The sequence below is a fragment of the Akebia trifoliata genome, chromosome 16 (genome assembly GCF_017979445.1).
Source record: "Akebia trifoliata isolate Shusen 1 chromosome 16, ASM1797944v1, whole genome shotgun sequence".
In the NCBI taxonomy this organism is placed as follows: domain Eukaryota; kingdom Viridiplantae; phylum Streptophyta; class Magnoliopsida; order Ranunculales; family Lardizabalaceae; genus Akebia; species Akebia trifoliata.
Window position 1 is genome coordinate 283477 of NC_141390.1, and position 17449 is coordinate 300925.

At 35.3% G+C, this 17449-nt stretch overlaps 1 protein-coding gene and 1 pseudogene across 1 annotated transcript; both read left to right on the forward strand.

Moving 5' to 3' along the window:
* The first annotated feature begins 4239 nt into the window (after window positions 1-4239).
* On the forward strand, window positions 4240-6036 carry LOC147382117 (polygalacturonase-like). Its single transcript, XM_086428391.1, has 4 exons — window positions 4240-4668; window positions 5073-5362; window positions 5475-5703; window positions 5818-6036. The coding sequence occupies exons 1-4, from the start codon at window positions 4240-4242 to the stop codon at window positions 6034-6036; spliced, it is 1167 nt and encodes a 388-aa protein (XP_086284517.1).
* Window positions 6037-7847: 1811 nt separating this feature from the next.
* Window positions 7848-9723, forward strand: LOC147382118 (UDP-glycosyltransferase 74E1 pseudogene; annotated as a pseudogene).
* Window positions 9724-17449: the final 7726 nt, after the last annotated feature.

Below are 17449 nucleotides of genomic sequence, written 5' to 3' on the forward strand. Positions count from 1 at the left end.
TGTTGAAAATGAATGACTACAAAAGTCCCAAATTTAAAACTAAAATTTAGTGGTGAAAATTATTGTTTTTGTTTTTTTTTTCAAAATTCTCCTATGGCATTAGATCATGTTTTTGGGTGCCATAAATTAATGTGGTTAGGATTCACTCTAATGCATGTTAAGCAACAAATTAAGGGTATAAATTTAAATTTTATGATGTGGATCCCTACTGTAAGGTTTGCTGGGTAACAAACTTCATAAAGTAAGGTTCCCTTGGAGTTGTCAGAACTCCAAGGTAATTTTTGTAATACAAATGCAACAATTAGGTTTGCATGGTAAATCTTTTTTTTTCTTTTATTATTAAAAAATTAAATTTAAAACTATGAAAACATCCTTCTCTAAGCATTCACAAGATTTTTTTTTTATTGGGATATTTTTGTTTATAAAAAAGAATGAAATTTTAAAAAGGGTTAAATAATCTTTATAAGAAGTAAAAAATCTTTTTCAATGAAAAAATTACAAAAAAGACCTTTACAGAGGGACTTCTTTCTAAATAGTCCCTAAGTTTTCGGTGATTGCTTGGCAGGACATTTAGTAAACTTTTTCTTTCTAAATGGTTCATGGACCTCACCTCCCACATTTTTTTGCGATTGAATGTTCTAACCATTTGAACTCATCATTTTCATCCAAAAATTAGATTTTTGACACCTCAATCAAGTTTCAGAGACTTCATTATGTCAAAAAGGATTTAAGAAAGACAAAGTCATTGTCAATGATTTTTTTCAAACATTTTGAGGATGTAAGTAAAAAATTAGGGGTAGCAATCTCAACATGATCCACGAACATGAATAAAAAATGACATAAAGTTAGTGGGTTTGGGTAATAATAGTGTTAACCAGTCTAACACAATTATTAAATAGGTTGGGTTTGAGTTTTGGGCGTCAACCCGCTTAACCTGTTTAGTTATTTTGTCATTAACGTGTAATGTTAAATATATCAACAATTATTTAAGAATTTTTTAAATTACTCATTTTTTTTTTTTTAATTTCCTAAATTTTTTTCATAATATAATTTTTTATTATCAAATTCTATAAAATATTAAAGTTTAAGTTCAACCTTGATTGACATAGGGTCCCAAGTGACCTTCGGTGTCTTGAGTGGCATATCAGCCTTGAGGTTTCAAGAGACAAAACAACTGAACTTGGCCCAAGTTTGTTCAACTCTACTCAAAGCCAAATCAATTTGATCCAAAGCCAGCTCAGCTCGGCTTGAAGTCTGCTAAATTCTACCCAAAGCCATACCAGTTCGGCCTAGAACGAGCTTAGCTATGCCTGAAGTTTGCTCAGCACTACCCGAAGCCAGATCAATTCATCCCAAAACCAGCTCAGCTCAGCTTAGCATGAAGTCTATTAAGTTCTATCCAAATTCTGCTTAGCACCACTCAAAGCTAGATCAATCTAGCATAAAATTAGCTTAGCTCGATCCCCGAGTGACTACCATATCGACAAAAGATGAGAAGGGAATAAGATTTTCAAAAAGTAAATTAATAATTTGAGAATAACGTAATATTCTCGAAAGTGGATCTCGGCTTCACCAATCTACACCTACGAGATGGGACTAATTGTGTGGGTAAAAAATGATACAAGACACGTGGTGTAAATAAGGCGAATATGAATGATCGATCACATGATTGATTTAATATGTATCTCAAGGCATAAATTGATATATTTTGAATTAAATTTTATTTTGTTAAGAATGTACTCTTATCCCAAAATAGAAAGTTCCCTAATTGATTAGGGAGTATCAATTTCTAGATAATGATAGATTTATGAGAGAATTTTGAATTATTTGTTTTTGCTTTTAGGGTTTGGATTTGTATCTATATAAGGAGAGGTAATAAGTAAAAGATGAAGATGAGACTAGATTTCGAAGATTTTGTAATGACTTCAAGAATAGTGGAATGACTACTTTGAGTCCAGAGACGTAATCTTGATTTAGGACGAATTTCGTGAATACATATTGTGTTTAGTTATTTTTTTTTCCTTTACTTTGATTTTTTTTTTTTTTTTTTTTGGGTATGATTTTGATCATTTTTGTGCGCTAAGAATAATAAAGATTTATTGACAAGGGTAAACCTCGAGCAATCGGTGATATCTAAGATTTTACCTCTACAATCATGATTTTCATTAATTCCATCACTAATTAGATTTATTGATGAAAAAAATGGTTTGATTGATGTGCATGGACTTTTGATTTGAGCCCGAAAATGTGATCAATCATTGATAATAAATCAAGAAAAAAAAAAAATTAAATACTATACTAACAAGTCACCAATTAAGTTGACCAAATGATATGGTGGTGAAAAAAAAATAAAAAAAAAAAAGATTGAGTATTTTGTTTGATGAAAAAAAATATTCCATTGGAATTGAGTTTAGCATGCATGCCCAACAAATAATGAAGATCACCCAAGTTCCGAACGATAATAGATGATGTTCGTGCTTTGTTACTATCAAGAAAATTTTCATAGGTCCCATTGAATGTAGGGCCCTGATCCCCTGAATGTTGACCATCTTAGTTGGTTATTGTGAGCGCTGCTATCGCCACACCAATTTTTACTAATGCCACACCAATTCCTAAGAGAATCACCAACACAGTTGGTGTGGCATCAGTAAAAGTTCGTGTGGCACTAGTAACTCTCAATATTTAATACAGCCTAAGTAAATTAAATTGAAAATTATTTAATATCAGATTAGCACTAGATACCACAAATGATTGTATCATGTCTTCCACCTTAAGACAATCGTTTCCATGAGTACGTTGCAGGCAAGCTGAAGTGCCGTACATTAATATAAGAAAATGAAATACACAATAACTAACACTCAAGAGGGTGTTTGGCAACACCCACAAGTATACTCCTGAATAATCTAGAAATGATTTGGGAGAGAAGACTATACATTGTTTTACACCGGTCAAACTCACGTTCAAGATATTGAGACTGTTTGGTAAAATCGTGCCGGTCTGGTCATTCTAAACCTAGCTTGTATTTACTTAACCTTTTAAAACAAAAATTCCCAATTTTTTAATGGAAAATATAATTATACTAAAATTTGTCTTGGAATTATATATTCTTCCAAATTAAGGCTATGCGGATGATTGCTTTTGGAGGTTTTATTTTGATATAGAGTAAACTTAATTCCATGAAGGTGCCAACATAAGCCAAGTTGTTAGTCTCTGAAAAATAACCTTTGCTTGCCTAACGAAAAAAGAATAAACTCTGCCCAAATTTTAATTTGTTAGGTTTTATCCCAACCTAGAATAGATTTGCATATATGGATTAATAAAAATAAATTAAAAAAAAAAGACTTACGTCATTACCAAATAAATAACCCATAGTTGTCGAGTACAAATTTATTGTGTTAAGCTGATGAACCATTGGCATGATGCCACATGTATTGAAAAGAGTAAGTATGTTCATGGTTTCAAAACTCGTCCGAGATTGAGACGTATCGGTGAAGTCATCTCGATATCAAGCATGGATGAGACTTACGAACAAGTCAATTTTTTGGACGAGATTCAGAACCTTACATTCATTTTTCTCATTTTTGAACGAGATGTTTCAACGTATCAGAAAACTTGTTCGAGATGACTTGATATTTGGCATGGATGAGACGAGATGCAAAACCGAGTTTTAAAAACCATGAGCATGATTGGTTGGTGAAGAAAAAATTTAGGGAGAAAATTTCTGAATAGTTAGACGTTCGGATTTTAAGTGTTTTACAATACACGTGGCATCATGCCATTGGTTCACCATCTCAGCTCAGAAATTCCTTAGCAGCAAATTCGTACTCATGCTTGTCTAACCAAAAAAATAAATAAACTTGCACAAATTTTTATCTTTGTTAGATTTTATCCCAACACAGCTAGAATAGACTTGCACCCATTACCAAACATGCTTTATTAAAAGGTTTTGAAAGATGGCTATAACTTAAAAGGACCAAAATAACCCCAGTTTTGTTGTGGCGCCAATTTCTTATATTTGAAGTCTCTCTTCTCTAAGTTAACTGCTTTATACATTTGAACTATGAATCTAACCATTTCGGCGTTGTTTTCTTTAAGTTCTATTAACCACCTCAACCCCACTCTCTCTTCCTATAACTATAAAAAGAACCCAAACGGTTATAACTTCTCTCACCTTAAAACACTCACTCTCTCAACCTATCTATTCAAAGGAGCTTCACATTTCTTATTTCCTTCTCTGCAATGGCAACACTAATCAACACTTTTCTCCCACTCATCTTTGTCATTTCCATGTTATCATCCGTAAACGCAGATCTCAACGTTGCGGATTTTGGTGCTAAGGGCAATGGAAAGACCGATTCGAGCAAGGCGTTTCTCAAAGCATGGACTATTGCTTGTAATTCTAAGTTACCGACGACAATATATGTTCCACGTAAAAGATATTTTCTTAGCTCTATAGTGTTCCAAGGACCATGTAAGAGTCCTGAAATCAGAGTTCGAATCGATGGGATACTAGTTTCTCCTGACTATGTAAAGATGGGTTCCACCGAAAATTGGCTAACATTCAATGGTGTGGAAGGGGTGACTGTTTTAGGGGGATATCTTGATGGTCTAGGCTCAAGATTGTGGGCTTGCAAGGGCGCCCGTCGTAAGTGTCCTGCAGGGGCAACGGTATGCTCTAAGTTTTGATCTCTATTCTCTAAATGTCACCTTGGTGGTACCTTCTAGCTCTCCTGCTTTTCGGTGAGAATTAGAGATACCCACACACAAACAAAATGTACATTTTCACTTGATCACACACCCCCCTTGCCAAAAATCTTTTATTTCTTTCCCGGAATTCAATTCCTTGTGTTTTAAACATGGTTGTTGATTCCACTTCAATTGTACTAATAACACAACTCAAAAACCCTTATCTTTAAGCAATGGGTTTTTCTTTTAGTCTCTCATTGAAGACCAAAAAATTAGGGGTTAGTCAACAAGTTATAAACATGGGGTATCCATATATTTTGTAAAAGCCCTTTATTTTTATATTCTTTCAAATTAAGAAGCTTATAAGTTTGAGTTCTTGCTTGCAGTCACTTGCGATCTATAGATCGAAAGATGTAGTAATCCGCAACTTAACATCAATCAATGCAAAACTCTACCACGTGGTCGTCCACTCATGCCAGAACATAACACTTGACGGAGTTAGAATCTATGCTCCAGAGGACAGTCCTAACACGGATGGCATACACGTTCAAAATGCAGTCAATGTGCGTGTGCTGAACACGGGTATTAAGACTGGGGATGATTGTATCTCGATTGGTCCGGGGACTCAAAACTTGTGGATTGAACGTATCGCGTGTGGACCAGGACACGGAATAAGGTGAGAGAGACTACTCATTATCACCATATAGTTTACTATATTGTACTTTATAAGATTTAATTATGTGAACTTGTTTATTTATAGTGACTCATTATGTATATTAATGTTACAGTATTGGAAGTCTAGGGAAGGGTTTGGAAGAAGATGGAGTACAAAATGTGACAGTAAAGAATGTAGTGTTCACTGGAACTCAAAATGGGTTGAGGATCAAATCTTGGGGAAGGCCAAGTAATGGGTTTGTTAGAGGAATAGTTTTTAAACAAGCTGTAATGAATAATGTTCAAAACCCAATCGTTATCGATCAAAATTATTGCCCTCGGAATGAAGGTTGCCCTAATCAGGTAATTGGATTATGTTGTTGTGATCCATTTTCTATAGGACTATAGATTCATGCTTTGAGTTGGATCTTATAACATTTTTTCTTTTAAATTTATCTACTTTACATGTTAATGCAGAACTCTGGCATAAAAGTCAGTCAGGTAACATACAAAGACATCAAAGGCACATCTGCGTCTCAAGTGGCAATGAAATTCGATTGCAGTGCTTCTTCTCCATGCAAAGGAATCGGATTGCAAGATATAAAGCTCACTTACCAGGATCGACCAGCTGAATCCTTCTGTCGTAACATACGTGGAATTGCTCGGGGTGTAGTCACACCACCAAGCTGTTTATAGATGGAACTACTTATTGTATATGTCGTCCCTGGGCTCGAGTAAAAACCAAACTAAACCTTTTATTGGTTGACATCCCCTTGTTCAAAGTAAACAGACATTCTTTGTATTCTTTCTTCATTCTTTGATTTAAAAGGAAAAAGAAAATATTTTTGTTCTTTGTATACCTCTCTACACTTAATAAAATCTGAACGTTGAGACAGATACCCTTCATCTTTGATGAATGTGATGGTTGATGAAGAGTTATCATGTCTCGAACGTTTGTTAATAATGATTATATGGCCTAGACCAAAGCAAATAATTTGAAAATTAAATCGACAACCCAAAAGAAACAAAATCAAATGGCCTCTTTTGGACCTTAATTAAAAGTGACTCAATGTAGGGTTCACATGGACTCGATTATTAGCAATTGCTTCTTTTGAGTCTTAGATTGTCTCAATATTACGACTCCTTCATGGGCTCGGGCATTGGTCTAGTTTGGGCATTTATTAGACTAGATTTATTTATTTTTCCCTTCAAACAAATTGATCTTGAGCCTCTACTGTTGGGCTCAGAGTTAAGAGAAGTAACTTGAGCATTGGAGGTTCTAGTAGATGGTTTAGAGATTAAATTAAAAAATAATGACTCTGTATTTATGGGGCATGAATCGGCAAAATCAGCTAATGTGATGGTGTTGAAAGAAAACACTGGCCCCAAAATTTAAAATATTGTTCTAATATGAATGACCCTGCTCCTGTTCTGAATGGAGTAATATGGTGCAAGGAAATGCTTCAACACCTGTACAACCCGTTTCCGAGTCAACTCTGGAGCCAATTCACGAAAATGCCAACGCAACTCACTATCCGAGTCAGGAAATCATGGGCCGGGGTTGCAAATTAGATATGGATGATCTTGAATTTACTGTAGTACTTTGTGGTTGCAAATCAAGGAGATGCCAATTATGGTCTCATTTGGGATTAACAAGATCCACCCTTGAGGGCGAAAAAAAATGAAGGTTTAATCATGTTTGCTATGGTACGTAATATCCGAGATATTAATTTCTAATACCTCTTCTCAAAAATAGATTGAAAAAGATGGCTAGAAGAACCGGCCGGCCTAGCTTCCACCCTAAAAATTCTTCAATCATTAACGAACTTACGTAAGCTGTGATATCAAATCATTTTTAATATCTTATTTAAACATTTTAAAATGTTTTCTACTTAATAACATTTATAAGAGACAAATCTTGCACTACTAAGGAGTTTGGTAGCAACCTATCCCCACTTCTCCTTTGCAAGTCATGATGCGCACAGGATACAAAATTTTGGCCCACCCTTTCTTGGATATCTAATGCCATAGAACAGTCTTATATTGATTTTTAGATATAAATATGGGTTTGAACATATATAATATAATCAGTCTCCTTTAAAAAAATATGCATAGGATCAAAAGAAAGAAGAATAATTGCTAAATTAAGCTTCTCAGGTTTGTCTGATACACATGATAGAAATTTATTGGCCGTGCCAAACAAAATTGGGCAATAAACCATATATGCAAATTAAAATTAATAATATGCCCCTCCCACAATACAAGTATGTGGCACTAATTGTTAGAAATCAAAATATAAGAGGGCCCCTATTGTCTTTACAAAGAGACTTGAAGTAGATGATCTATGTATCTTTTATATTTCTAACACTTTTGTGATCCAATGTTGCATGTATTATAGCAACCACTTATCCAACTATTCCTATAAAATGACTCCTTTAATTTTCTAAAATCCAAAAGGAGATTGAGAGAGAGAGAGAGAGAGAGAGAGAGAAGTATAGTGAAGAGAAATGGAGAAAGAAGAGAATGTTGGGAGAGTCCATGTTGTAGTCTCTCCTTTCCCTGCCCAAGGCCACATTAACCCAATGCTCCAATTCTCTAAGCTCTTAGCCTTGAAAGGAATCAAAGTCACACTAGCAGTCCCCCTCTTTATCACCAAGTCCATCCAATCCCAAGCTGGCTTGGTAAGCATCGAACCATATTCTGATGGCTGCGACGAAGGAGGTATGGAACAAGCAGGCAGCGCTGATGCCTATATCGAGAGCCTTAAAACCATTGGCTCAAGAAACTTAGCTAAACTCATAGAGAAACATGAAAGCTCCAAGTACAAGGTCAAGTGCCTTATATATGACTCAGTTTTACCCTGGGCTCTTGATATTGCCAAACGGTTTGGCCTAATTGGAGCTACATTCTTCACTCAACCATGCACGGTCAATGCCATCTATTACCACGTGTGCCGTGGGAACCTGAGTATTCCTGTTCAAGGGCCGACTGTGCCAATAATATTGCCTGGATTGCCACTATTTCAAACTCATGAATTGCCATCGTATATTTATAATATGGAATTGTATCCCTGTTTCTTACAGGTTGTTTTGAGCCAATTCTCGAATTTCGACAAAGCTGATTGGCGCTTAGTGAACTCATTTGCCAAGTTGGAAGATGAGGTGGGTATTGTAAGTCCTCTAGTTTTAGAAATTATAATTAGCTTGGATATAGCATCATTAATCAAAGGCTTGTCCAAAAATTTTAATTAGCTTATTGAAACAAAATATTATTCCTCTGTTGAATTTTTTCTAAACCATGAGAAGAAAATCAATCAATTCAAGAGTATTCATATATGTTCTTAGTATCTCAATCCACACGCGTTTCTTTTTAAGCTTGGCTTACTAATAAATTTAAAGGATTTTTAATTTTAGGCCTTTTGCATTAAATTTGGATTGAACATCATATAATAACTAACCATGTTCTAAATTCTTATAGGTAGTGAATTGGATGGCAAAGCAATGGCCAATGAGGACACTAACAATTGGACCAATGGTGCCAAGTATGTACTTGGACAAGCGAGTGGAAGGTGACATGGATTATGGGTTGAATCTTTTCAAGCCCGATTCTCAAGCTTGCATGACATGGCTAAATACGAAGGAAATGAGGTCCGTTGTATATGTGTCATTTGGAAGTCTGGCTACTCTAGGAGAAGATCAAATGGAGGAATTGGCATGGGGACTCAGGAGGAGCAAACATTTCTTTTTGTGGGTAGTAAGAGCTTCAGAAGAGCACAAACTACCGAACAATTTCATAGATGAGACATTGGAGAAAGGATTGGTAGTGACATGGTGTCCTCAATTGGCGGTGTTAGCCCATCAAGCGATAGGATGCTTTATAACTCATTGCGGATGGAATTCAATACTAGAGGCATTAGGCTTGGCTGTGCCGATGGTTGGGATGCCACAAGGGATAGACCAACCCACTAATGCGAAGTTGATGGAGGATTTGTGGAAGGTAGGAGTTAGAGTTAGAGTAGATGAGAAGGGGATTGTTACAAGGGAGGAAATAGAGGTTTGTATAAAGGAAGTAATGGATGGAGAAAGAGGGAAGGAGATAAAGAAGAATTCTGAGAAATGGAAAAAGTTGGCTAAGGAGGCAGTGCATGAAGGTGGAAGCTCAGACATGAACATTGAGGAATTTGTATCTCAAATAAAACTACTATGAAATTCCGAGCAGGGATTGTCATTAATAAGAAGCTATATTAGTTCCGTTGGTCTTCGAGTACAATTCGAATTCCAAATCAAATATCACTATGAACTAGTTTTTATTTATTATGTGACTTGGGTGTTTGTGAGGCCCCACCCATCAATAAGATCAAAACACGATTACATCCTCATGTAATATAGAGGTAAATTATGTGTGGGAATGAAAGCATAATAAAACATTATTGAAAACTTTTGATCTTTAGCACCCACCATGGCCAAGGTGGAAATATGCTTTAAGTTGGTCCAAACAGGGGAGCCATTGAAATGGTACCATACCTATTAAGAAGACAACATTTGTTTGGAAACTTTGATGTGTTACTACTACATGTAGTCGCTTGAATTCTGTTGCAAACAACATCAAAGCATTAACATCTCTAGTGTAAACAACCCAATTTGTCTAGACCGAACCTGAGAGCTACCAAAATCCTGCAAGAAAAAGCCCAGCGCCAAAATTCTCCAAATATCCAAAGTAGTGGCTCGGCCCAAATCCCAAGTCCAATAAAAGTCTAAAATAGACTTGGTCCATGCCTAGAGCATGGACCAAGCCTATTTTTGCCTATCCGTCCTAGAAACAAGGACCAGTGCAATTTTGCATAGGTTCATGCTCAAACGTGTAGACACCCCATTTTTGCATCCGCTTGATTAATCAACTCATCAACCCGATCGCAACGATTCCCAATGATGAATGTTTATTCCATTGCTTTATTTTGTTACCAGATATGTTTCAGAAATCCGGAAGAGGTATCTCGAACTGACAAAACTGTAGAAACCACGCTACGCTAGGAAAATTTGACCTTAGAACATATAAATCATCATTTTTCAGACCAAAAAGAAGCTTCACGATAAAAATCTCTAAAAATTGGCCAAATTATTAAAATACCCCTAACATCAAAACAACCCTAGAGCCTATGTTACGATTAGGAAAACTCATTCAAACACATAAAATAACAAATCGAAACAAATAAATCATTTCACCAATTTTCACAGAATTTGACAAAATCACGAAAATGTCCCTCATAAAGTTCACAACCATTTCACACAAAAAATTTCATAAATGACACAAACTAATATTTCCATTGAATTCTTTATGAAAAATCGATTCTAAAACATCCTAGAACATTAAAAACTGACGTAAAACGTGAAAAGTCCTCTCTAGGGGCAAAACGGTAATTTCATAATTTTCATAATTAAAAATTTCGAAATTATAAATAAAATATTATATAATTAAAGTGAAACATTAATGAAATTAATTTAAAAGTTTGAACTAAAAAAATCGATCAATCGGGCTCTCATGAAAAATTGTTGAGGGTTCGTGAGATATTTTTTTAAGGACCCCTCCATTTGGGGGTCCAAAGAATTAAAGATATAATAGAGGAAGGTTCTCCAAAAAATTAAAGTCAATCAAGCAAGACTAAGGTCAAGGTATTAAAGTCAATCAAGTGAGACTAAAGTCAAAATTAAAGTCAATTAAGCAAGATTGAAGTCAAGATATTAAAAGTCAATCAATTAAGACTAAAGTCAAAATATTAAAAGTCAATCAAATAAGACCAAAAGTCAAAATCATAATAGAGTTCTAATTAAATAATAACTATATCTAATAGAGTTCTAACTAAAACATAACTCCACCTAAAACAATTCTAATTAAAACACAACTTTACCTAAAACAAGTCTAACTAAAACACAACTCTAACTAAAAGAGCTCTAATTAAACACTAACTCTATCTAAATCTACCCTTAAAAAAATCTATAAATAAAGGTCCTCACACCCTATTTTCGTATCAAAAGATAAACCCTAAGAGAAGTAGGTCAAAAAGCCCCCCTAGCCTCCCATAAACCTTAGTTTTGGAGCTCTAACTCCTTACCTAACATTCCTTCTTCGATTTTAGCCTGAAAAACACCTAAAAGCTCTTCAAAAATACCCCAAAATCCCTAACAAACTCGAAGAATCCAGATCAACAAAGAGATACCTTGCCTCGGAGATCAGAAATCAAATCAGGAGACAGAACGAAGCAAGGAGTATGGTACAAGGAGCAGTTTTTATCGGATCTGAGGGAACAAGGTCTTTGCTATCGAAAAGGTATAATTTCTTACTTTTTTTTATTATCTAGGTTTTTTTTAGCAATGTAACTTTTTTGAGAAATTAGTAGAGACCAACTTTGACCGGGCGGGGTTGGTGCCTAACACCTTCCAACCCCGTAATGTGATCCCCGAATTCAGTTTCTATTCTAGATTAGTTTTGTATCCGTTTAGAGTCATTGATCGGTTTCTAGACTGTAATAACTAGGTGGCGACTTCTAAACCTCAAGGGTCAAAAGCGGATCCGTGCACCCCGAGGATCGAGGGCGCTTTCAGTGACGACTCCACTGGGGACTTTCTGAGGATCAGATTTGAAAAACCCCAAGTATGGGAGCATTGCTAAAATTACCTAGAATGTTTTTTTATTTTATTTATTATTTTATTTGCATCTTTGAGTTTTGATTCGATTATGGAGCATGTGTTTTTTAATATTGGATATCTCAGCATATTATTCAATTAAGTATTACTTTTGCGGTTCAATTGAGGGTCATTCGGAATGACCCTAAATAATGCGAAATTCCAAAGGGACAATTTTATTTAGGATAATGATTAATAGATCGTGGAGATTGTTAAAAAAATTTGTCTTTCTAAGTGACTATCATTATTCGATTTTTTTAACATGTATTGATCCATTCTTTGACAATGTTATTATTTTTATATTTTTTTTTAAAAAGAAAAAAAAAAAAGAGAAGAGGATATTTTTAGGTGTGTGCGATTGATCCTTGGACAAGCAATTTTTTATTTTTTATTTTTTTTTAGTTTTTAGATTTTTTTTTATGTGTTAAAGTTGTTGGTTAATTTTTTTAAAAAAAAAAAGAAAAAAAATGGTTTTTTTTTTTTTTTTTATGTTAGGTGTGCTGCCCTTTGACAGCAAGAAGGAAAATTGCAAAAAAAATTAAAAAAAAATATATAAGAAAAATATAATTTTTTTTTAAGGGTGCTGTTGGCCAACATCACCGTTTTAAACCAATTTTAAGTATGGTGTGCCATTAGAAGAAGGTAAGTCTTCTTATTTTTATCTTCTTCTCAACTTGAGAAAGAAGAAACAGTAATAAATAAAATAAAATAAAAACGCCATTTTTTCTCATCCCTCTCAATCTCTCACTTCCTCTTTTAAAAGCTTCGATTCCAAGTTCTCTCAGTTTCGATTTCGGTCCTCCCTTGCTTTCTACTCTGTTGTTCAGAGATTTTAAAGATTTGTATTTCACGTTATCTCTCTATGTGATTTGATTTGGTTCGGCTGCTTGGTAAAAGATTTGGTTGCCGAACAAGTAAGGGATTTGGAAGAAGATATTCTATTTAAAGCAACCGAAAGTTATTTTATTGGAGTTTGGAACTCAAGTGATTTTATCTATGGTGTGTCTGCTGATCTTTATCGAGTTCTTTCTGCGTCTGAGGCTTGGAATCCAAACCAGTGGATTCAAATAATGAGTAGAAGTTTCGGATTGAAGATGAGTAGGAACCGAGGAATTATTTTCAAACTACGAGACTCGATCGAAATTTTAACGCTATGGAGAGTTTTGAAAATTGACAGAGTAGATCCTACTGAGCTAAGCATTTGTGATGATCATTATTGTGTAGTTGGGCTTAGATCAACCTCTGTTTTGGAGGAATTGATTTTTATTTTTATTTTGATTATTTATTTATTTTTTGTTTGTTTTTCCTAACTTTTTTAGATTAGACTAGAATCGTTTAGGAGAGGAAGGAGGAGTCAGTTTATTGCCCTCAAATCGTTGCGTTGGTTTCTCGATTTGAACTCAAATGGAGTGCTGTAATGGTAACGTAGATTGCAAGAAGTCTCTTGAGAAACCCATAATTGCTTTAGGAGTCCTTTTCACGGTTGTATCTCTTGCCGATCTCATGGACGCTGTTGCCTTATTTCATGGCTTCTATGGGTCTATCTCTTAGTCATACTTGTTCCCTTCTGTTTCACTTTTGCGTCTGTTGTCATCAACAAAAGAGCAGGAGAAGCTTTGTCTTAAGAGTGTAAGTTGAGAAATTATAACTTACACTCTTAAGTTGAGAAATTTCTATTGACTTTGAGACTAATTGTGTTATGTTTTTATTCTCTTATTTATGGGTAAAATATAATTTGATAATTAAAAAAAAAAAAAGGGGGATTCATTGAGAATATCATCTCTCTTGTAATGATTTTAAGGAGGGAATGTTTTTTTTATTGACCACACCAACTTTTACCTATGGTATACCCCATTTAGATTATTTATTAATCTTGTTTTGATTGCAAATGTATGAGATGGTGTAACAATAGATTTTTTTTTTATTAGACTTTTTTTTAGGTTCCTTTAATAATCATTAATAGTTTTATATTAGTTTTATTTTATTTAGTTTGCTTTCGAAAAATTAGAGGGTCAATTTTTGTTCATTTTTGTTTTTTTAAACAAAAATAAAAAATTGTTTTTTTCAAAAAAAAAAAAAGAGAAAAGAAAGACATTACTTCATGTGTTAACAATTGTCATGTCATCATTAATTCAATATTTTTTGAGAATTTCGATTTATTTAGGGTCACCCAAAATAACCCTGGATTGGACCTTAAAAATTATAAAAATTATGTCTATTACGATGTTCGGGTTTGATTAACCATTCTATACCATGCCCGTTAATGATTTGCCATTGATCTTGATTAGATATATAGTTGATGTGTTTATTTATGATTTTAATAATATTATTGGATTGGTATTTATTTTAGCTAATATTTATGTGAAATCCAATGTATAATGATGTGATCAGGCCCATAGGCCCATTTGTTTGGAAAAAGCCTCGGGCACACCCCACCCTATTTCGCACACATCACTAGCATGTTTATATTACTGCATTGCATGTTGCATGTCCTATATAGCCAACGTGGTACTAATGCGTGGTCCAGTCTCTTCGGAGATGTGACGTCATTCATGAAAACCACAACTCCAGTCACGTACCTTAGGGTATATTAAACTGGGTCATCAGTACCGTCCTATCAGATGATTCTGAAAGGTATATCGATGCACCCAGGCTGGAGCGACCTGAGCCTTTGACCTATTGTGAGCCACACAGTCACATGTCCCGATTGCCAACGTAGTACTAGTACGTGGTCGGTCCCCTTGTGGGATGCCAAACCATTTATGAAAGCTACAACTCTTGACTCGTACCCATATGTATGTAAAAGATAATCAAAGTATATCAATTGCACTTCTTGGTCAAAATCGGTGTCTAAGCAAGATTTTGCCCCGCTGTACCCTACTGTACGAGGGGGATAGATTACGTCTATTTTAGACGAGAGGTATTTAAGTAGGCCCTTGCTCAGCATCGTGCGTCACCTCTCAACTGGAGATCAAACTGGCTATTTTTGGCTTTAGAGAAGTGAGTTGAGGTTTTAGATTATCATCCATATGGTATATCAAACCAAGTCACCACGTATCGAGAGGTATATAGGTGTATTTGGGCAAGGGTGGCCAGATAAAATGCATTGCATGTAGTAAGCTTAGAGTCTAGAAGCCTTCTTATAGGTTACGACCCAAACTGACTATGGGTGTTCCCGGGTTGCTTTATTCAATCCAACTAACAGGTAAGTAGGCGGACCGATCCAGAATGATCAAACAAAACCCGTAATATCGGATCGACCTAATCAGTGAAATGTACCGATTAAACCAGTTGGCCCAATTGACAAATGGATCAAACTGATCAATATCAAATTAGTTGGATTAATTGATTTCACTTTTAAATATCCAGACCACTTTATAGATAGATTCGATCTTAGGATCAAATTAATCCTAATCAGGGGTAGACCCACGTCTAGCATTTCTTACTTTCTTGGTCACCATAGATTTATAGTGCATTTGGATTCGATATTTCCCACTGGGGGCTATTCTATATCGAAACTTTAATCATGTGGTTAAGAGTCAAACTTTTAGAGTCAATGGTTAACCTTAGTTTACTTCCAATCAGGTGATAATTGGTCCCAAACGTTCTAAACCTCCATCTGTACCACTTTGGGTCTGTGAAAAAAGTCGTCTTTCTAGAGTACCATTGCTAAGTAGTCAGTCTTTGCCACGAGAAGAAACGAGTACCACGGATGAAGCTGCGCTCCGTCAGATTTTAGAATCTTTTCAAGCATAGATTATTGCTTCTGTCCAAACACAAATCGAATCCCTGAAAATTGAAAAGGGAAAAGATAAAGCTATAGAACTTCAGGATGTGTTTGACCTTGTTGAAAACCAAGAAGATGATCAATTACACGTTGACCCTGTCCTAGCTCATCGAATAACTCAGGTTGAAACTACTTTGAAGAATATTAAAGACCCCGATGACCTTATTCTTGGATTAGGGGCAATGACCTTATTTCCCACGGTCCGTCTGCCATAGAAGTTCACAATGCCAGATATGGAGAAGTTTGACGGTATTGGATGCCCTAGGACTCACTTAAAAGTTTATGTCGGCATAATGCAATCCCAGGGTCTGAGTGAAGAACAGATGGTTCAACTTTTTTAAAGAACCCTTACAGGTCCTGCTCTACGCTGGTTAATGTCATTGGACTCGTCTCGGGTAAGAATATGGCATGAATTGATAAAAGAGTTTATTGGTTGATATTCATTCAACACGGATATTGAACTCACAAGAAGAGATCTAGAAACTACTAAATAGAAATCCGGGGAAACTTTCACTGAGTTCATTGCTCGATGGAGAGCTAAAGCAGCTCAATTGTGGGATCGACTTCAAGAGAAGGAACAAGTCAAGATTATCCTCAGGAATCTCACTCCAAATTATGCCAAGTACTTGATGCCTTAGTACCTTTCTACTTTTCAATCCCTCCTTGAGGCTGGAAATCAAGTTGAGGATGCCTATTCTTCGCGACTTTTTGGTAATTCGTCTGAGTCAAAATCCAAACATTTCAAACTTAATGTCAATTCCTTACAAGTGGCCAACACCTCTTTCGTATTATCTTCTCAAGCTACTCAACCTTCACAAGCCAAGCCTAGGGGACAATTTGCCAATCTTGGAATGTCCCTTAGTGTTGCTTATCAAAAATTGATGAAAAAGGGATTGCTAACACCTTTACAACCTAAGCCTTTGCCTAATCATCTTCCTCTAAACATGGATAATGGGCAATTCTGTGAATTCTATCAGATGTCTGGTCATGTTCTTGATAGGTGTATTACTCTTTGTCATGCTATCCAAGACTTGATTGAATAAGGAAAGGTTATCATACCCACTCCTACTACTCCGAATGTTAAGACTAACCCTTTGCCTACTTTTTCAAAATCAACCCCCTCCTACTCTGAACCTAATATCCATATCCAAACCTGAATCAATTGACCCAGTTTCCTTTATTCACCCAATTGGTCTTAACAGTGCATTCGCTTCATGCCAGAATGAGCTCAACTACCCTAAGGCAATGACAAAATTGAAGAACAGAGAAATCATTGAAGCAACTGGTTGTCCCGCATATGACAGGCTTGAATCGGAATATGAAGAGATAGTAAAAGCAGGCAAGTTCAAGTTATCCATCGTAGATAACTGAAGTGGCATAGACTCTAGAATTGTGTCCCTCCATTCAGAATGATGTTGTCTTTTAAGTCTTCTTAGTTTTTTTAGCTTCAGTTGCGTCGATTTTTGAATTCAGTTAGTCATCTTTATTTTTGGATTTTAGTAAGGTTTGTCAGTCTATGTTCTTTTCAATTCTAATAAAATAAGGAAGCTTTTGATTATCATGTGTGCAATAATGATGTGAATATAAAATCTAACATGAGAAATGACTTAAAGCTCACTAACCAAATTTGATAACTATTGGA

Coding starts and splice junctions, on each gene's coding strand:
- LOC147382117 (XM_086428391.1), top strand. CDS start 4,240: ATGGCAACACTAATCAACACTTTTCTCCCACTCATCTTTGTCATTTCC. Junction 5,363..5,474: donor GGACCAGGACACGGAATAAG/GTGAGAGAGACT, acceptor TTAATGTTACAG/TATTGGAAGTCTAGGGAAGG. Junction 5,704..5,817: donor ATGAAGGTTGCCCTAATCAG/GTAATTGGATTA, acceptor ATGTTAATGCAG/AACTCTGGCATAAAAGTCAG.